Below are 20,086 nucleotides of genomic sequence, written 5' to 3'. Positions count from 1 at the left end.
GTTTCGTGGGATACTCGGATACAGTATACTCTTTTTAATTCTACCTTTGATATTTCGAATTAGTAGGTAATTTGAACAAAAGTTTACTTCCTTTGAAATCATCTTTAATGACATATGTTTTTGTTGATACAAATTTTGAATAATTCGAACTGTTTCGTGTCCCCTTGGAGTTCGAATTAAAAACAGTTCACTGGATTATATTTTCCATTCAGTTTCTGAAATAAAAGCGTGCCCTGTGACTTTACAATCGCCCTGTATAATCACTGCGCACGGGTACGCAAGTTACTGTATTTTCTCTTTGTATCAATACACGACAACTTTATCAAAGCCAGTTTTGAATGGAAATACTAATCCGACCATACTTGCAAAAAAAGGAGAGGTAACGAAAAGTTATTACTTGCGCGCGCACACAACACATACAAAAAGAGTATGGAATGTTTGCATATTACTAGCACCATGACAAGTGACGTAACAAGGAACTTGTTCTGTCACAGTTCAGCAGGAGGCCAACCTACCTGGTTGACCTCCAGAAAACGCATTTATCCGTTTACTTCTGCCGGTGACGGAAGAGAAGTAATATATGCTGTTCAGTACAGAGTTTCGTTTACATAATATAGGGGGAATGCCTTGATTATGAACAGGACTTACAGTTATTAGCTTCCTTGTATGAGTCAACATTGCTAAGTTATGTGAATTTTTGTAGCAGTGTGTGTGTTTTTTCGACCCTTTGAAACAGGTTCTAAAGGATGCACTCACACGTAAGGTGTTCTAACAGGGGCAGTACTAAGCATTTATGATATCTATCATCTACATATTGAAATTCATATGCAAGAACAATGTCAACTATTCAAGGTGTTCACATTACCGGAAAAGTCCAACGTAATGCAAACCTGTTCATCCTGTTGCTTCATATGCCACGGAAGTGGACAAAAGGAAAGTGCGAAACACATTAATTTCTAATGTGCTGTTTTTACCCGCGTATAACTAACAAGATGCAGGGAAAGGTGCAAGCAACAGAGATGAGTTTCTCAGAAATAGAGGGAGAAAAACCAAACACGTAAGAACAACATCAGGAAAACGATGGGAGCAAAATGCCAAAATACGGAAATGGCATGGGTATATACTCGGAACCAAGTGGAGGATGACGAACAGGCACACAAAAAGACGCACGGCACGAAAGTGAAAAATTCTGAAAGGAGTGGTGAATGAATCACACAATCACAGGATCGGAGGGAAATAATTGAGAGGTTCAATCTTGATACAGAGTTGTCCGGAGGATTGAAACTGTAGGTTGATTGATTGATTTATTTTATTTCGCTCTTTTGCCATTTTGGATAATCGCAAAGATGAGGATGAATGATAAGATGAAATGGAAGAAAGGATAATTACACACACAGAAATACAGCAACACAACACGAACCAATGTGAGTCCAGACGCTAGTCTCGCTAGTCTGCAAAATGCAGTCCAGGGTGCACTACGTAAAAGAGATTAACATTTTGGTGTTTCCGTAAAGGGTAACCTCCTACACCCCGAAACTATAGGACATTGATTGTTGACACTATCGGGCATACTTGTCGGTCCTTTAACAGCCGACTTCCGTGGCTATCACGCATCAATTTCATCGCTCATCCTCACCTTCGCGATTAGCCAAAAGAAGCAGCAAAGTGAAGTAAAATAAACCAAAACAATCATACCTTTTAACAAGTAAAAGACAACCCATGAATCGATTCACAGTTTCTACAGTGTATGTAAAAACTATTTTATTTGCACACCTACAATTTTCGACTTAAAATAGTTTTATCAGAGTGATTTAGGTCACACTGTCAATGAACATAATAAAATATGACACGACAATCCTTACGTTGGGTATAACCAGCCGCAGTCCAGTGGCCTGCCACAATGGTAAGAAGATACTGAACGGCAAATGTACTTATAATATAAACACGCACAGTATTGGGGGGGTTCATCGATACAGAACGTCTTTTTAACTGGCAAAGATTACGTTTTATACGGCTTTGACTGGTTCTATTCATCCACCCTTGTGGAAACAAGTTACAACAATAAGCGCCTTCCCTCACGGTACCGTATGTCACCCCCAACGCAAGGAAGTGCAATGCATTTTTTGCCTCTCGTGCCGTACCTGGCACATTATTACAGCATCCAAAGAGAGCTTTTCAGGCGTCTTGCTTTATACCCGTGCCCGTTCATTCTCTTTTCGCCCTTGCTTTCACTATTCATTCAGGACAGACTGGGTCTATTTTAGTTTTGCAGCCACGTGCTCTCTCCTTCTGTCCAACGGGGGCTTTCTCGTCGACCTTGTCTCGAGTACAGGCGGAAATAGATATCTGCTTTCCGAGTAGGGGGGAGAGCTCATTGAAAAACAACCCGCCCTTTGCCAAACGGCTCGGCTTTACACTGATCATGTTAATTTCCCCCGTACGTTTCTTCCCATACCTCATCAGTTTTGGGTTTCGCCAGAGTTCCAGCAAGCTAACATTCAAGTACAGCAAGCAGTTTAAGCAGTTTCTAGTTTCCATTAATTATAGTTTCGCTTATAAAAAAAAGTGAAGATACATCCGTCGAGCAACTCCCTAGAAAATGCGTGTAGTGGTCAGTATTTGTATTTTGTTATTAGCGTCGCATTTCTGCCATTTCTAGCTACTCGTCACGACGAGGATGAAATTAAAGAAGAAACGTTCGCAAAGAATCATCCCGGTGGAGGCACATAGTGGTTCGGATCCCACTTTAAACTATAGGTTCCGTCCCGGTTAGCCATACTGTGCATAAAGTGGACTTAAAACACCAAACTCAATCAATCAAAGCAAAGAAACATCCGTGACCACACCTGAACCGCGTACCGTCGGTGACGATATTGTCAGTCCAATCAAATACCTTTTAATAATGCTTTAATATCTGTTTTACAAATCTTACAATTACAGGGTGGCAACTCTAGGATCATGATAAAATTGAAGTATAATTCCGTTTTCAAGGAGAACTTTCCAAAAATTCAAGTGTACAAAATATAAAGGATCTGTGTGATTCTAATCCTATCCAAAACATTCTAATTCAATTCAATCAAACAGTATACACCTATTTAAAATATTTAATTCAAGGTGTGGAGTTTACATTTGCCATTTCCCATATTCAGGCTCAGAATACATCTACAAACACAAGTCACAAATGTTACGGGACATACTAATCTACTAAAAAATGTTAGCCTAATTGTATAAGGATTTCAAACTCAAATGTATCTAATCAACTTCAAGATATCTTTGTATTGCAATATTCTTCCGTCTAATAAATTGTTCTGCAAAAGACACTAACAAAGTAAACGGATTGAGTGAATTCTGTTTTATTTTCCACGCAGATTTCTTTTCCTTCCTCGATACAAATACAAGCTAAACTGTGACCACCTTGCCCGAGGGCATTTATAAATATGTATAAATTCAATGGGATTTGGATTAATAAAAGTTGCCATCTTTCACGTCTACGGAAAAAATTCACGCATAATTCCCGGCCAATAATTCATGAATAATTCCCGGAATTCAGAGTAGACACCCTGAATTAGGACTTTTGGAATCATTTTAGTTGTGAGGAGGATTACATTAATAGTGTACCATAATAGCTACAGTATTATCTTACATATGCGTGATACTGAATTGCATGAAGTTCAAGATTTTCTTGGCTCATACTATATTAGGGGAAAGTTTAACGCACGTTAGACTATCTTTTCCTTACGGTTGAAGTTTCATTAACGACGGATGAGAAGAGGTCAGGCCAATAAATGCCACAAAGGGTTACAAGTAATTTAGAATTTATTCATAAATATAAGGAACGGAGGAGACAAATGATATAGTTTCTTCTGTATTAACATATAACCCTTTCTCATTCAAGGCGGGACACACAATGTAAAGGTAAGAAGCGGTTACTTTTCTGCTCGCTATCCTCAAGTAACAGAAAAACGGGACAGAAAAAAAATACGCTTCATATCAGAAGATGCAAGACAATGTGATTTCACCTCTTGCATTGACGTGCGTGCACATGCGAAAATTAAATATTAAAAATGTTATGTAAATATACGTATTACGTAAATACATTGAGTGATACAGTAACGCTCAAAATGGGAACATCATGTTTAATGTTGCTATTTCCAAAATTTCAAGTTATTCGTTACCACATTACGTGGCAAATGTCACCTTGTGCTTGTGCATCTGCCATTATTAGCTTCTGTTGAACCGAGGTTTCAAAATTCATATTTGTCCTTGTATGGAGTTTGTAAATGTGAATCAGTGCAATTAGGTTTATACATATTAGGGCTAAGCCGATACCTCTTTGAACGAATACGAATGGTTAAAAATTGTAACATTAAAAGTTGTTCAAAATATTCATTAATATTAGTGTGCAAAAATTGCCAATCTATATATATATATATGCATTAACTAGCCAAGATTTTTGCTTTAACGTTTTCACAAAATTCAGCTCTTTCAAACAAAACTGGTGCAAAATAAAAATAAATTTAGATTTTTTGCAAAATTTCCAGGATAATTAGATTCCTCGAAAGTGTCGAGAGGTATTCTTGCGGAGCCCGTGAAAGACCAAAATGCCGGGAAAGTATTGGTCGGTATCAATAAATAAATTCCAACCGATACTTTCAGATACCGATACCACAGGTATCGGCTCAGCCCTAGTTTATGAATAAAGCAATCATAAAATTATGTAGTTACCGCCTGAAAACTGTGACCGAAACACGATACCTATGATTTTTATCATCAACAAGCTCCTAGAATTTCAAGAACATATCTGTTGCGAGGCTTTTCCTTTCTATCACAAGCACAGAGTTTCAACATACTGAAACTGTGCCATCCTTAAGGTTCTTGTTTTCTCTATTTGGAGAGGCAAGACAAAGCATTATCTGTACTGAAACTTGTTTAAAAAATACAACCCATATCTTGTTACTATGCATAAATTTCAACTTATTATCGAAGTTAGTATACGAATGACGCTAATGCCGTACAATGCAGCCACACAAGCGACTAGCGGATACCAAGATCATCAAAAGGGGCGCCAGCGGTGAGCATTCTCCAGTCAAGAGCTCTTTCACTGTTGATTTAATGCCGAATCCCCACCTCTGAAATTCAACCAACCAAGTACGCACGAAGAAAAAGCATACATGCTTCTTCCCTAGCGATCACCCATGTATTTTTAAGTCATGCCAAGCTCATCGTTGCGTGTCTTCGAGAGGATGCTGCGATCCCGATGTTAGCTGCTGGTTACTCGCACGCGTGCATGGCCACGCGCCTTACTTTACCTTCTCAGTCTCATTACAGCACAATGCGATGTTGCCAGGTTTTACGTGAAGACGGGTCATGCTAACAAGCAGAACGCCAAGAGCATCAGCTCTCTACTACGCTTCAAGGGGCACCGCAGACCCTGAGCAGAGCGACTTTCACATTTTGGTACTAGCAGAAGCCAGTGCTGAGGATTTTTCCTGGAATACGAAAGCTTATCCAAGGCAGATAATCCGAGGTTTAGCTACAATCAACAATAAATTTCTCCTAATGAAATTTTCCAATCCTCAATCCAAGAAAAATGAATGATGTACAAAAAGTTTTTTTTTACAACTGCTTAAGATTATGTGGCAAATAATCTAATTTTAACTCAATGATATTCTTGAGCCTAGGAAGTTGCACATACCTTTATATCAATTAAAAAGAGAGACCAAAGGCAAAACGTCTGTACGAAACAGGAGGCAAAACGTTTCTTTTCACATCAAAGCACAGGTATTCATTCTACACCGGTACACACACACGTCAAACATACATGATGAATAGAATTTTCAATGTTAGTCTCAATTTTGACAAGCCGGCTTCCGTGGCAGTGTGGTTAGCACATCGCACTAGGACGCCAGGCTTTGAATCCCGGCCTGGGCATGGGTGTTTGTGAGTGTCCATTCATCAGTTTCATCATATCATCACTCATCCTCATCTTCGCCATTAGCCAAAACCGGCAGAAAAGGGAAGTAAAATAAAACAAATCAAATCAATTTTGACAATTAAGTCTTCTCGCCGATAGTTCTGGGTTAGTACATAATTAATTATAATCGCAAAATTGCTTCAGTTCGCTTGTGTGTTAAAAGCAGTTCCAAATACGTAACAAGAAACATGGTCCCGTCCGGGGTGTTATGGCAACACCGTGGTTCCATTTGAAAACTTCGAATAAAAACCGTAACTAAAACTTGCGGTCACTCTTCTCGAGTAATTTCCCATTCCACGCTCAACAAAGTTGCACTCAAAATGATTTTTATAAACCACAAATTCCTTGATGAGTCTATTGCAATATGAATCCGTACATGCTGCTAGCTTTACAAGACTTATTTTACAGCTGCAAGAAGGAACAACGTTATTTGTCTCTAACTCCGAGGCAATTAAAAAAGGCCTACAAATTATATCAGTCCAGAAAGAGAGGAAAACTGACAGGACTCGACTGTTCAGATTCATCTTAATGATATTTCGCACGATAATCGAATGGGGGGGGGGGGGGAGAAAACAGGGGTGGTTTTAGTGTTTGGCCACGTAACATCAGAAATAACGCGCAATTAGATTACTGTAAAAGTTGTAGCTGTAGATTATTCCACTAACTACAATGTATGTCACATAGGCTAAATAAGTAATTATTTGGGATGAGAAGGCGAAAATCGGAATGTTGCAACCATTTGTGTCGGAAGTACTGGTGGCCCATAATCATGCGACCTTCTTATACTGCAGTGATTAGGAATGAGGACCTCTCTCTCCCGTTACTCTTATAATGAGGAGAGTGCATTCATCCCTCCCCCCTTTCTTTCAAACATACACACACACACACACACAAACAAACCAAAAAGACACACCAAGCTGTAACGAAATTTTGAGAGCGAAAATAAAAATCACTGAAATGGCATGGATTACTGACGCGACCATAAAATCTTTCAGACATGCATAACAAAAAATGTTATCCACCAATCACAAAATTTGTTACGTGGTCGTGAAAAATTAGTATTCCTAGAAATAAAGGTCAAAGAAAGACACCCGATTCATGATTACTGCCTCCATCAGCTGGTCTAATTACAAATCCGCTGTTAACGGTAGTTGTAATGCATAAGGAAGAGCTTCGAGCTTACAAGTTACAAAACATACAAGTTCTACCCGAGACTGAACTGATACTGCACGAAGTTGAATATGGTGCATCCAACGACTTTTCAAATAACAAATATTAACACTGGAAATTTACAGAATGTTTATGGGTCATAACGTCTACATGTAGTACCCACAGTTCAAATGTTTGGCATTAACTCTCAACGCTATTATACTTCGGAATGAAGAAACTGAGATTCTAACAACACTTTGAGAGTATTATTACTAGACCTCGGATTTTTATGTAATATCAAAGTACAAAATATGTACATAAATACGTAACAACAACTGATAAAATATGTACAAAAATATGTATTATCAAAAGGATATGTAGCTAAATATGTAGTATCAAAGAATATGTAATATTACTACTAATCGAGTATCCAAGCAATTTTAAGAATTATGCTAGATATTTATTTTCTTTGAACATATTCAACATTAATGGCAGAAGTTGTTCAAATTAAAATTTGTATCAAATTTCTCACAAAACTTATGCAAAATCATGTCAGTTACATAATTTGTTGACATTTTCTTGTTCAAGTTATGTATCTAGAAAGGTATAGAATATGAATTACATACAAATCTTGGCTCTAGCTAACGACAATCAAGATATTATAAATTAAATATAATAATTTGTAGATTTTTGTGACAACTATTGTTACGAATCTTGTATATCCATTTTCTTATTGTGCGCTGTCTTTTCTACCACCATTCGCAAATCACTACAATGAGGATGAATGATTACATGAAGCTGATTATGAGGGACACTCGCAAAGAAACGCCTTTGTCTGGCTGGAACTGGAACCTTCGAACCTTGATTCTCTTAGTCAATTGGGTCAACCGCCGAGACGGGTGCTACTGTCCTTAACCACATTTTGATAAAGATAAACAAATTAGAACGACACTTATCTTACAGCATGGGCGAATAGAATAGAGGATCCCTGATGGAAATATAACAATTCGATCGTTAAGCAAGAGTAAATTCGTGCAGTCATGTTTAAATGCTTACATTAAAGTGGTCATTGGTCAAAGTTGAAAAATACAAAATCTTATATTGTTGAATTTTACCTAGTGTTACTAATGTTCTAATTTTCTTTGGAGGCGGTTTACAAAATTCGCTGTACACGGTTGTAGTGAAGTGAATATGACTAGCGCTCGGAACTTGACTTGAAAAGTATCAACAATGGCCTACAAAATCATGTTTGATATCAAAATAGAAAGAGTCACCCTGGAAAAAATCCTGCGGAACCACTTTGGTTGTAACTGAAAGCAACCTGACTACTATTATGTTCAGCCCAGTCTTAAAGGCTTCGAAAAAAATATGACGACTTTCATGAACTTTCTGACTGCTGCTGATGTTAAATCGTGTTTACAAGAATTGCATTCAAAGCATGAATGATTCAAGGCGATCGCGATTGACTGATGCAGTCTCCGAAATTAGGAAGTTGGCCAATTTATTTCAATCCAAGTATGGGGTGATTTCCACTCGTTTCACCCACGATGAGAGCAAGTGAATGTGGCGGAAGGAAGGGAACTCTGAGATCCGATGATCAACTAGTGCGAGTGGGGGGCACTGACCTAATTTCCGCCGTGGGAATGACATACTAATACTTCGGGAACTCTCAGAGCGTCTGCTGAATATATTCATAGGCTATGTAACACCATAAATGCAGAACTTGCAGATGTCAACAAGCAAAAAATGTAATTACTTTATCGCATACCAGAAAGCACACCCGATTTGGCAACAAGGCTTGGTACAATTTTTCTCATTCTCTCCGAGGAGACAGAAGAGCTTTTGCCTCCGCGTAGCGTGGGTGAGGCACGGAGCGGCATCCGTTCTCACCTCAGTCATTAGCACCAGTCACAAGGCAACTAACTCAAAAGCTCTCAAGGATCACGCTTACCATGTTTTCTTCTCTTTTCTTCCCCAGAATCCTCCCACATGAACCACGAGCCATTAAAGCTTCTTTCGGGCTGCTTTTAATGCGACATACATGCTACTGTTACCTGCGATACATGGAGACAGAAAGCAAATATATACAGAGTACCTCACACAAGGTTCCAAACACAAACGCGCTTTTAGTTACTTCGGCTCCTCTGAACATTTTTCTCGTTTTCGTGACCGCAGCGGCGGCACTCCTACGGAAAGGCACCTAGAATTTCTCTCGTCTTCCGAGTATTCGCAGTGGAAATTGTGTTGGGGAATTCACAATTGCGTGGAACCGCACAGCATTTCGTGGAAAATGATAATTGGTGAAATCGCAGGTCATTGCAGAAGTGTACGTGTTCCAAGTACGGAGTGTTACAAGTATTCGAATCGACCTCAAGTTAACAAAAACAATTCTTCTTCCATCGCATTTAAAAGATTATACTGATCATTTTGGTGTATTTCATACGAATGTACTGTATAATCTCGCAGCAGAGTGGACGTCAGATGTCGACAATGCGACATTCAGCCGAACAGACTTCCATTAACCGTTGGCCCAAAACTGCACCATAATTCAGTCACAACAATTTTTTTTATCGCAAATTGTTAAATCTTTTCAAAATGTTTACAGACTTAGCAAATAAATGCGATGTAAACGACGGAAAGGAGATGCCTTCGGTTTCTTATATCTACGAAAAAAAATTCAAAACTACATATAAAGCCTTAGTGAATATTTCATCTTAAAACGCAAAACGTGAGTTCTTTTATAATGTTAACACGATTCTTTAGCTTATTCCAATTATACTACTACATAAATCTACATTAAACTCCACGGTGTAACAGCTCATTGAAGGGCAAAAGCGTCTTTTCATTGGGTGACTAGTGGTCAGCGTTTCGAGTCCCATCGCCGCTACTATTGCTTGGTCAACGTCAAAAGTTGGAGCCCACCGGAGATCGAACCTGGGACCACATTAAGGTCGAGAAAGCTGACCATGCGACTAAGCGGGATCTCTCTAATTATACTATAAGGATGCTAATCTAACTTATTGCGTTTGTGACGGTAATAATAGTCTGGAACAACCTCCGTGGCGGAATGGTTAGCACAGCGTGCTACGACGTCAGAGGTCTCTGTTCGAATTCCGGCCTGGCATAGGTGTTCTATGTGAGAGTCCCTTCATCAATTGCATTGCATCATCACTCATCCTCATCTTCACGATTAGCCAACAATCAACAATAGTCGAGGAGTTGGGGACCAAAAAAAATGTGCCTAGAGTGAGTACATATAACCTATATAAATAAATATACTAGTAATCCTCTGAATAAACCGTAGCCGAAGAAGTCACCTACAATACAACACACACAATACATTATTGTTAATCACTACACAAGTTGCACTTGTGTGTTAAAGAGACTTAAAACTATCCACAAACAATGGTAATGAAAACTGACTTACCTGCGATCCCGAGGACGGTTGAGGCGACTAGTACGAGTGTGGCAAGAGGCGGCGGCATTATTCTGTGGCCGCAAAGGTGCGGGGAGGGGCTGCCACCTATGACCCCACTGTGGCGTCTTCTCCCTAAAACATACAAAACAACCATTAGAACTCGAATAACAAAATAGTTTTGTGTGAAAGTATGTGTCATAAATTTGTACTTTGAGACTGCGCAAATAAATTTGGTACACAACATTAATTTATACAGATATTTAAAAGTTACTACATCGTGCAAATTAAGTATTCAAAAAGTGTGTGGGGGTGAGAGAACTACCCACTGCTTTTTAAAAAACAAAACCTTTGACATGAAATTCCTGATAATGTCTTACCTTTCTTTAATGATAGTTTTCATTATTACATTTAAGTTTTCTGGAGCCATACTTTGTTAAGACTTGGTTCTGAACCTGAATTTTGAACTCATTATCCAAATAAGAAGGAATGATTGCCATATAACTTAAAGAATCCAATCATTATAAGCAATAACTGAACTACTATGAAGAGAGAATTGTTTCTGGCTATGATGTTGAATATTCGTGAACCAAAGCGTCACATATGAGCAGACAAGCAGGCCAAGGGCACTGGTAACTGAACCAAGATTATTTACCTACTGTACCATTCATTTATTTCTGTAATTAAATGCAGTGCGAATTAACGGGGGGACGACGGGGATCCCCCACAAAACATTTTATGCCTGGCAAATAAAAATTATTTTTATCCCTGCCAGGGATCAAAACTTATCCACCTCAAAGAAAATGGAATTGAAACCATAAAGTACACCATTTCTTAACTGTAAAAAACACAACTGAAAAATTATTCTTGTCCATTAATTGTCAAGTCATCAACGATTTTATTCTAAAAAGTATGCAGCCTTGTAGATTAAACCAGGATCATTCTTCCACTGACCAGCCTCACCGAATATGTATTCTAAATGTTCACAAGAAACAGGTGGTTAAATGGATATTTTAAGTTTGAACCTGGCAATGTGAATTTAGACAAGTTTTCGGTGTTAGCCCTTTTTGTGTACGAGTTTGGGTTTTCTTAGAATGGAAATACTCTGTTTCTAAATTACATATTAAGTAAGATTTTGACCTAGGTTAGAACCAATACTCAAGGTACTTAGAACCGCTGGGCAATAATTTACTTTACTGACTGCTAACATAGTATATACAAATTTGCACACCCAAAAAACCTACAACTCAAAATGAAATTACAAATATGTCACTCAGTGGACCAACGGCGCCAGCAAGAGGGGGGGGGGGAATGAGGGGTATTTGACCACTCGAGATTACTGGGAAAAGTTAGTGTAATTCGAATGGTGAAATTGTGGCGATATGTTATTACAAAGAATATTGTTTTCTAAGATTTACAGGCTGTCAGTTACAGCAATTAACTGTCATGTCCAACAAAATTACGAGACAACGTTTACACAACAGACATTAGAATCTTGTTGATTGCAGCAACTAGGGGTGTGCAGAACAAAAAATTTGGTGGGGATGGGATTGGGAATAAAACCTTAATAATCCTGACGTTCGGGACTGAAAAAATTCTCAATTTCCCGATCAGGTCGGAAAATTTTCGAAATTTCCCGATGCGGTTTGAATCTTGAATTGTACACGCTATTTCCTCTTCAAATTGTTGTTTTAGCACTCCTGGAATAAAAACTGTTAATTTCAAGAAATTTCAGACATTTTGAGTGGAGAAAATATCAAAACTTTGGAATTTCTCGGCTGATCGGGATTACGAAAAGTCGGGATCTGACCTCGATAATTCAAACCCCGTCATTTTCAATTATTACTCTTTTTTTAATAGGCATGTAAAAACATGGATCAGAGGTACCATGAAGGACCGTAGATTAAGTGGTATCTGTTTGATACCTGTGCTTTGTGAAAAAGTACAAAAAGAACTGTTCACCAATCAAGTGATAGATTGTAGATTAGGCACACACATGAGATGTACTACGTAGAAATTTTCAGTCCTGGTCGAGCCTGCATTTTTCGCTGAAAATTTCTACGTAAATCTACAATAATTAACATATCTACGCTGGGAGGAACCAGGCAACGTCGAAGTCTACTGTGTTTCCAAGGCAACAGAGAATAGAGGTCTGCACGGGCTCGGGCCAGGCCCTCGGGCCTAGGCCCGGCCCGGCCCGCGGGCCGGACTCGGGTCATAAATAACCAGAACTTTCTCGGGCTCGGGTCGGGCCCGGGCCTCGTGGCTATTTTGTTAGCGAATATTGTCATCGAAAAATAATTTTTAATTATTGAAATTATGGTTTACTTCGAGAATGAGAATACATTTTTTTATAACTGCTAGTTAACGAAGTACAACAATGCCATTTTTTTTCAAATGCTGAATTGGAAAGTAATTTTAATTATGTTTTCGGGCTCGGGCCGGGCTCATGTTTACTTATTATCGGACTCGGGTCGGGTTCGGGTTTCTTTTCCTCGGGCCGGGCCGGACTCGGGCCTTACAATTTAGGCCCGTGCAGACCTCTAACATAGAACACCGGCAGAGACGATTCCACGCAGGTAAAACAGAGATAGCGAAAAATCAGGAGAGGTCAGGCCGGCTCGGTAGCTCAGTGGTTAGAGCAATGGCACGGTATGCCAGAGAGCCGGGTTCGAATCCTGGTCGAGCCTGCATTTTTCGCTGAAAATTTCTACGAAGTGATGGATGTTTATGGAAAGGAAGTAAGGCGAATCCAGTTTCTATCTAGATAGCAGACTGGAGTCTGAACTTGTATACAGTGTATTTTAAAATCAATTTGAATTTTCTCATTTGTTAAGCAATAATAATAAGAACAACAATAATACAAGTTTCTATGTCTGAAGGGCAAGGTATAAAATCTCAATATGCCCCCTAAGAAAAAATGCTGCGGGAGGCCTTGGAGTGGGCAAAAAGTTTAATTCGCACAGTGATTAAATGTGACAATATAGTAGGCCTATGGTGATTCAATATGATGACGTAACCACGACCGACAAAGCATGTTGCATTTTAGGAATCAGTGAAGTCGCAATTTGATTATGAAAACAGACAAGACAGACCAGCCTCCGGGGTGTAAGGGGTGACCTTCCACGCAGGCACCCAAAAGTCAACCTCACTTCCACTTAGTACACCCTGGACTGCATTTTGCAGACGAACGAGGCTCTGGCGACTGGTACTATGACCGGTATAATTTTGTGTGTTGTCGTCCTGTTTTTTGTCCTTGTGTGTGCTGAGTGCCCGTTTACAGCCTCAGTTTTTAACGGAAGTCAGAATATTTTAGGATTTTATTTATGCAACGCTAGAGTTGTTATTTGTAACGATAAGGGTCTGGACCCCGTATAGTGTGACGGGTGCAAAGTGGCCTAAGTGCTGACGCACCTAAAATTTTAAAATCAAATCAAATCAAACAGCCCAGCCTCCCTGCATCAACATTTTACATGAAACAAAGCTTGCAGCTGAGTAATGGGCATTCAAAACCATATACGTCTCGCATGGAGCGAAAAAAAGTAACGTGTACGTGCAAGATGCAAACTTCAGTAATACATAATGTGGGCTGTACAGAGCCACAACCTGGTACTCTTAAGCGTCAAGGTCACCTAATGTTCGGACAAATTATAAATGGGTAACCGGGTTCTTCAACCTTCTTGCAATAAACATGAACGCACACACTCACGCTCACGCTTTTGACATAAGCAAGCTAACAATAAGGCAATGGACTTCGCGTCCTCGCATTGTCTCTCGCCTACAGCTCTCCTTCGTTCGTAATCGCAGGTATTGCGTATCATATATCAGTCAACTAAATTAACTAACATTAAAAATTGTCATGATTAACAATCAAGGTGCCACCCTAGCACACAATTTTTCGCGTGATGTACACGTTAGGACAGATAATAATAAAACGTCCTAGAAATTTAAGCTAAAAAATGCAGGCTCGACCACGACTCGAACACCGTGCAATTGCTCCACAGGTAAAAGAGTCGAAATAAGAAGGGAAACATTTCAAAATATGTATTAGTGTTCAATTTTAAGGACTACATATGTTTAACTAGATCACTGGCTACGTGAATAACTATCAAAATATGCCACAATGGAAATACTTTTTGTTTAATTCCAAGACGCATTACCTACTGCCATATTTCTTTAAGAATTAATTTGCACAAAGTTCGCGCGGTTGGGGGTGGAGGGGAAATGTGTGGGAAAAAAATAAAGGCAAGAGACTTCGAAAGTTATTGCTATGTTCCAAGATGAGTCTTTGAGCTATCTGTAAAACAAACACTGCTGTTTCCGTTCAGAGAACTGTATTTATTTCCTGAGAACTAATGAAAATGTTTCATTAATACATACGCCTATCTTTAAAAAGGGAGGATACACACACCCTGATCTTTTGATTTTTGCATTGTTCAGAGCAGCAACTGCACAATTAAAACATTTTAAAGCTAAAAGCTACAGGTCGGACCAAAAGTGTACAAGAAAAACTTACCACAAAACCCGATACATCGTTTGTAATCAATGTGGAATTCTTTGCACAAAACAGGAAGTGAATATTTTTATTAAAAAAAATTGCCGACGCCCAAGGTTGAAGTTACGGCCTTTGAAGAACAATTATTTTAGGGGGTTATTCACTGATACATTAGAAATACTCCATATGATAGTGTTAAGTTCAGTTAATTTCTTGTGTTAGCATTTCATTGAAGATGGAAACTTACCCGACCCCACTAGTCTTTTTTTACCAAGTGTGCGTGATGAGCTGTTCAACATGTCACGCACCGAGGTGTAAGCAGGGTGTGGTTTGCCGCGTGCAACAGCAGGTCGTATAGATTCAACAAAGAGCACCTGCCGCGTTCCATCACGTACAGACGGGCAGTCTTTAAGTAATTTGGATTTTGCCATTTAAAAACTTACATAAAGGATAGTTTTACCGTCGAGTACCCGCGTAAATACAAATATCATAGTAGACACAGTCCCTCCCTCCATATAAGGCAAAAAGTAGGCACAGACTACAGGAACACTACAGCGAAGAAATGAACTATATTTCAAGTAAATGCGTTACAATTCACTTAATACTCTCATGTATGGAAGTGAATTTAATATCTGAAAGCAAAAATAAACGAAATGTGTAAATATTGAAAAACTACGGGGCAAACAACCCATTGAGGGCCAAGATCTGCCAAGAGACCTTTTCCTGGGTGGGCAGTCGATATCGGAGCAAGCTTTAAAGTAGGTCCTAAATTGCACTCACGAATGAATGAATCAATAAATTTGAAATTTTGGACGTCAACACTTAGGCTATTTTGCACCCGTCACATTATACCGAGTCCAACCCCTTACCATAACTAAAATGTAACTAATATGACACAACTGGAATGTCCGAGAATATTTTCTCACTTGGGTTAAACGCTGAGGCTGTAAAGGGGCATTCAGCACACACAGGGACAAAAGACAGGACAACACACACGCAGCCCTACAGAGCATTATATTGGCCGTAGGTTCAGACGCCGGAGTTTCGTTAATCAGCAAAATGCAGTGCATAGTGTACTACGTGGAAGGTTCGCCCCTTGCCCTCACGATGCTGGGACACCGAAATTTTGAGCTCACGCCGGGGATCGAAGCCGGAACGGTTCACTTCAAAGACGTGAGCGCTAACCACTCGGCTATGCAGGAGCTCTAACAAGATGTGGAACATATTAACATTCATAGACATTATTTTCAATTGTGCTCAGCGTATTCTGTATGTATCAACCACGAATTTACACAGCACGCACGAGCCTGTCTACGCCTGTGTGGTCCAAACACCAACAGACTGCGTGGACAAGATGCGTGGTTTCCACGCCTTATCTGGATGGCCCACTCTGTCGCGACCTTGCTTCAACTGGTTCCTCAAATTGCATCATTTATTAAGCTAACACATGCACTGGTGAAAATTCACAGCAAGCAGCAATCAAACTCGCGTAACTGACCTTGAGTATTTTTACTTTTGGAAATCTTAATAAATGGGGGCTACGTTATAAATTCGCTCTCGGTTCATTTACAGGAGGTTCTCCACGTGTGAGCATAAAAACAACAGAGCATCCTTTAGAAACACCAACAAAAAGGGGTGTCAGGATTATATAATCGATGGAAAAAAAAACTATATTTTTTTTTCAAACCTGCGCAGCAGAAAGTGTGGTGAAAAGTAACACTAAGCGTGGTCTTGCAAATACTTTAACTTGGTGTGATAGAAAGCTATTTCCACTGTTGGTGGTAACTCAGCAGCACAATTTTTTTGTAAGAACAAGACGGCGGGTGGGCCAGAAAAAATTAGTGAAGGTAAGGGGGGGGGGGTAGTTTATGGAGGGACAGACACCACCACTTAGTATATATCTAAACATCATACAAAATGCATTTGTACTAAAATAATTAATTTATCTATTTTTTTGTGTTTACTGGAGGACGCTGGGTGGGCGTTCGCCCCTTCTTTTCCCCCTTCCTTGTTCAATCACTGGAACAAGCACCTAAAAGAACTACAGCGTCAGGAAACGTTAAACAAAAGTTTATCTCCCTGATAATCAAACATTTTACAATAATTGAGTATTATTGCAAGTTCAAAATCTTTATGGAATCTTAGGTTCCACATTCTTAAGTTTCACTTTCTCTTAAAAAATAATCAGAATATTTCGGGAAGAAATATTAATTCGGCTACATTAAATTAAATCATTACAAAAACAACAAATGTAATGTATTGAATTTTCATCTGTCCAGAACAGATTTTAAATCATACTAACTCGGGCCTATAAGGTAAACTTCCCCGTGCATACAGCACCGTGCCATAAGCACATTTAGGGGAAGCAATTTTAGCTAGAGTAATAGCACTAAAAATATAGTGTAAACCAATATGATCTAAAATTAACTCTCTCTTGATGCATGTGGTAAAAAAAATACAACCTATCATCAACCCATTGCAGATCACCCACCCCGTGAAAAGAACCCAGGTCTTTCTTCAGGAAGTCAAATATCCAATGTCAAACAAGTGAAATCAGATGGGGTAGTAAATGGGAAAATAATTTTCAATGGAAACTGCAGCAGTTCTAACCTCGACAACCGGAACATGAGATGTGGGTTACCTAAGGTCGGCCTTGTCCCCGCATAAAACGGCTGTGGGGCTCACCCAGCCTGAGAGGGTGAGCACTGGGCAACACTTGGGGGGTAAAGGCGGCCGGAGCGTGGTGTTGATCATATCACCTCCAAAATGACAAGAGATCGAAAATGTGTGGGGCCCTCACCCCGCAAACCCCTAAATGTGCCTATGGCACGGTGCTGTATGCACGAGAAACTTTACCTTATAGGCCAGAATTAGTAGGATTTAAAATTTGTACTGGACAGATGAAAATTTAATACCTCATTGTTTACTATCTAAACATAACAACTGAGCTAAAGATAAAACAATCAATTCGATATTCATTTTATAGTTAATATCAAATAACTATACAATAATACAGGGTTATTAAAAAATAAAGAGCAGATTTCAAGTTTATTTCTCACTAACTATAAAAGATAGAAACACGTGCCATACATCAATGGATAGAGAAAGGTTCAAGGTTTTATTGTTGAAAGTTTTTATGTATGTACTAAACATGAGCACCATGTGTTGTCCGACAAACATCAAAACGGTACTCCATTTCTTGCCACACACGAATTAACTGGTCCCTAGTTATTGAATTGATAGCTACAACAATTCGATGTGTATTGAATGGAACTAATAGGCTGGATTATAAAACTTTGAACCTTCCTCTATCCATTGATGTATGGCACGTGTTTCTATATTTTATACTTTGTGAGAAAACATTTGAAATCTGCTCTTTCGTTTAGAATAACCCTGTATAACTATTATGGACAACAAACAATCATTGGATCTGCTTGTGTAGAAACTAGTCAGCGTTCACAGTTGGTTTCACACAGGATTGCTAATAGGGAAAATGTTCAATTTGGGAACAAGTATATTAAATGGGTAACGTAAAGTTCTAAAAAGCAAGATTTAGCGACGAAAAACTCAATACCAAGGCGAAAATATATCGAGTCTACATATAGCATTGCGGATTAAATTCGTGCTAATTGTTAAAATCCCATTTTATTAGGTTTAATTGGGTGGTTGTCAAGCGAGGTAGGAGACGTGGCCCGGAACAGCTAACCGCCGACCCGAAGCGGGCGCGTCCATTGACTTAAGAAGGGGAGCTCGTCTTGAAAAAGAAACGGTGGGTCTTAATTACTTGTAAGGTTTATACTTTTTCATGAAAAAAATCTTTACAATATGACTATCAATAGCTTTATTCCTACAAAATGTAACGAATCTTAGCAAAATTGAAGGGAAAAAAATGTATTTCTTCTGCACAGTTAAGATGCTCTGAACCAACTGATTAGATGGAATGCAACAGTCTTACAGTGTCCAAAACAGAATCTAATGATTTGATTTCATTTTTATTTAACATCGCTTTTCTGCCACTTATGTCTAATCGCGACGATTAGAATGTAATGGTTCTCAATGGTATCACATATCGTAGGCAGTCAATATTGCGAAACATATAATAACAAATAACTTTGTAGTTTTATGGTTAGAAGGATGGCGAATATGGAAGAATTACCCAACACTACAATTTATTTAATGCTGGCACAAATTTTGGTTCTTGTTTTTTGAAATATTTTGGCTCCCTAGCCACAATAAGGAATGATAAAACGTTTACGCAAAATATCGATTGAGTTTGTGTTTTAAGTCCACTTTATGCACAGTAAGGATAATCGAGACTGAACCTACAGCTTAAAGTGGAATCCGAACCACTGTGTGCCTCCACCGGGTACCGAACCCGAACCCCTTGATTACAAGGCGACAACGTTACCACTGCGCCATCGAGGAGGCTCGTTTACGCAAAATAATCCCAATCCATGGAAAAGAAGAAAGAATCTAACAGTCTTGTAAATATTAGTCAAAACTTCGAACAGAACACCGACATGAGAAAACACATGAACAGTCTTCATCTGTTATTATTTTTAAATGATTATACCGGTTTAAATACACAATGCTAAATTATTCACACAAGTCGGCCGAGGAGGTCTAGTAATCTGTGAAGCGCATTACGAAACCAGGGATTCCGACTATGAAAAACGCTGTGAACCGAGAGTAACAACCGACTGCCATTGCATTCAAGAACACGAATTCTGCCGCGTCATAAAGTGGTCGACTCTTCATCTTGCCACCGAAGATTCCTAGTCCTGACCTGGGATTCTGACATGTTGGATTAATGGAAGTTCAGAAACCAAAATCTGTAACTAATTTTCAAACATTTTTTTCGAAGATTCACAAAAATACAAGCAGACAATGTTAAAACGATCGAGCTAGAATTTTCATACATTTGGAATTCTGAAACCTGATGTCCGATAAGGTTTAAAGTGCTCCTTGATAGACGTTCAAACCTACGATCTCCAGTTTCGTAGCACGTTACGTTCACGATTGAGGTTACAATACATACACCAGGTTAAGTTTT

At 39.0% G+C, this 20,086-nt stretch overlaps 1 protein-coding gene and 1 non-coding gene across 4 annotated transcripts in view; one reads left to right on the top strand and one right to left on the bottom strand.

Moving 5' to 3' along the window:
* Nucleotides 1-20,086, bottom strand: part of LOC145994948 (protein spitz-like) — a 314,442-nt gene that overhangs the window by 86,616 nt on the left and 207,740 nt on the right. For all 3 annotated transcript variants that reach the window (XM_083131465.1, XM_083131464.1, XM_083131466.1), the window contains one exon: nt 10,551-10,673. In XM_083131465.1, the coding sequence (XP_082987591.1) occupies nt 10,551-10,673 (123 nt within the window). The remainder of the gene's footprint in view (nt 1-10,550; nt 10,674-20,086) is intronic.
* Nucleotides 13,157-13,228, top strand: TRNAT-GGU (transfer RNA threonine (anticodon GGU)). The gene has a single exon. It is a non-coding gene; the product is annotated as a tRNA-Thr (tRNA).

This window comes from Lepisma saccharinum, chromosome 11, assembly GCF_977018435.1.
Source record: "Lepisma saccharinum chromosome 11, izLepSacc3.1, whole genome shotgun sequence".
Taxonomy (NCBI): domain Eukaryota; kingdom Metazoa; phylum Arthropoda; class Insecta; order Zygentoma; family Lepismatidae; genus Lepisma; species Lepisma saccharinum.
The sequence above is the reverse complement of the archived record's forward strand: the minus strand, read 5'-3'. Positions and strand labels throughout refer to the sequence as shown.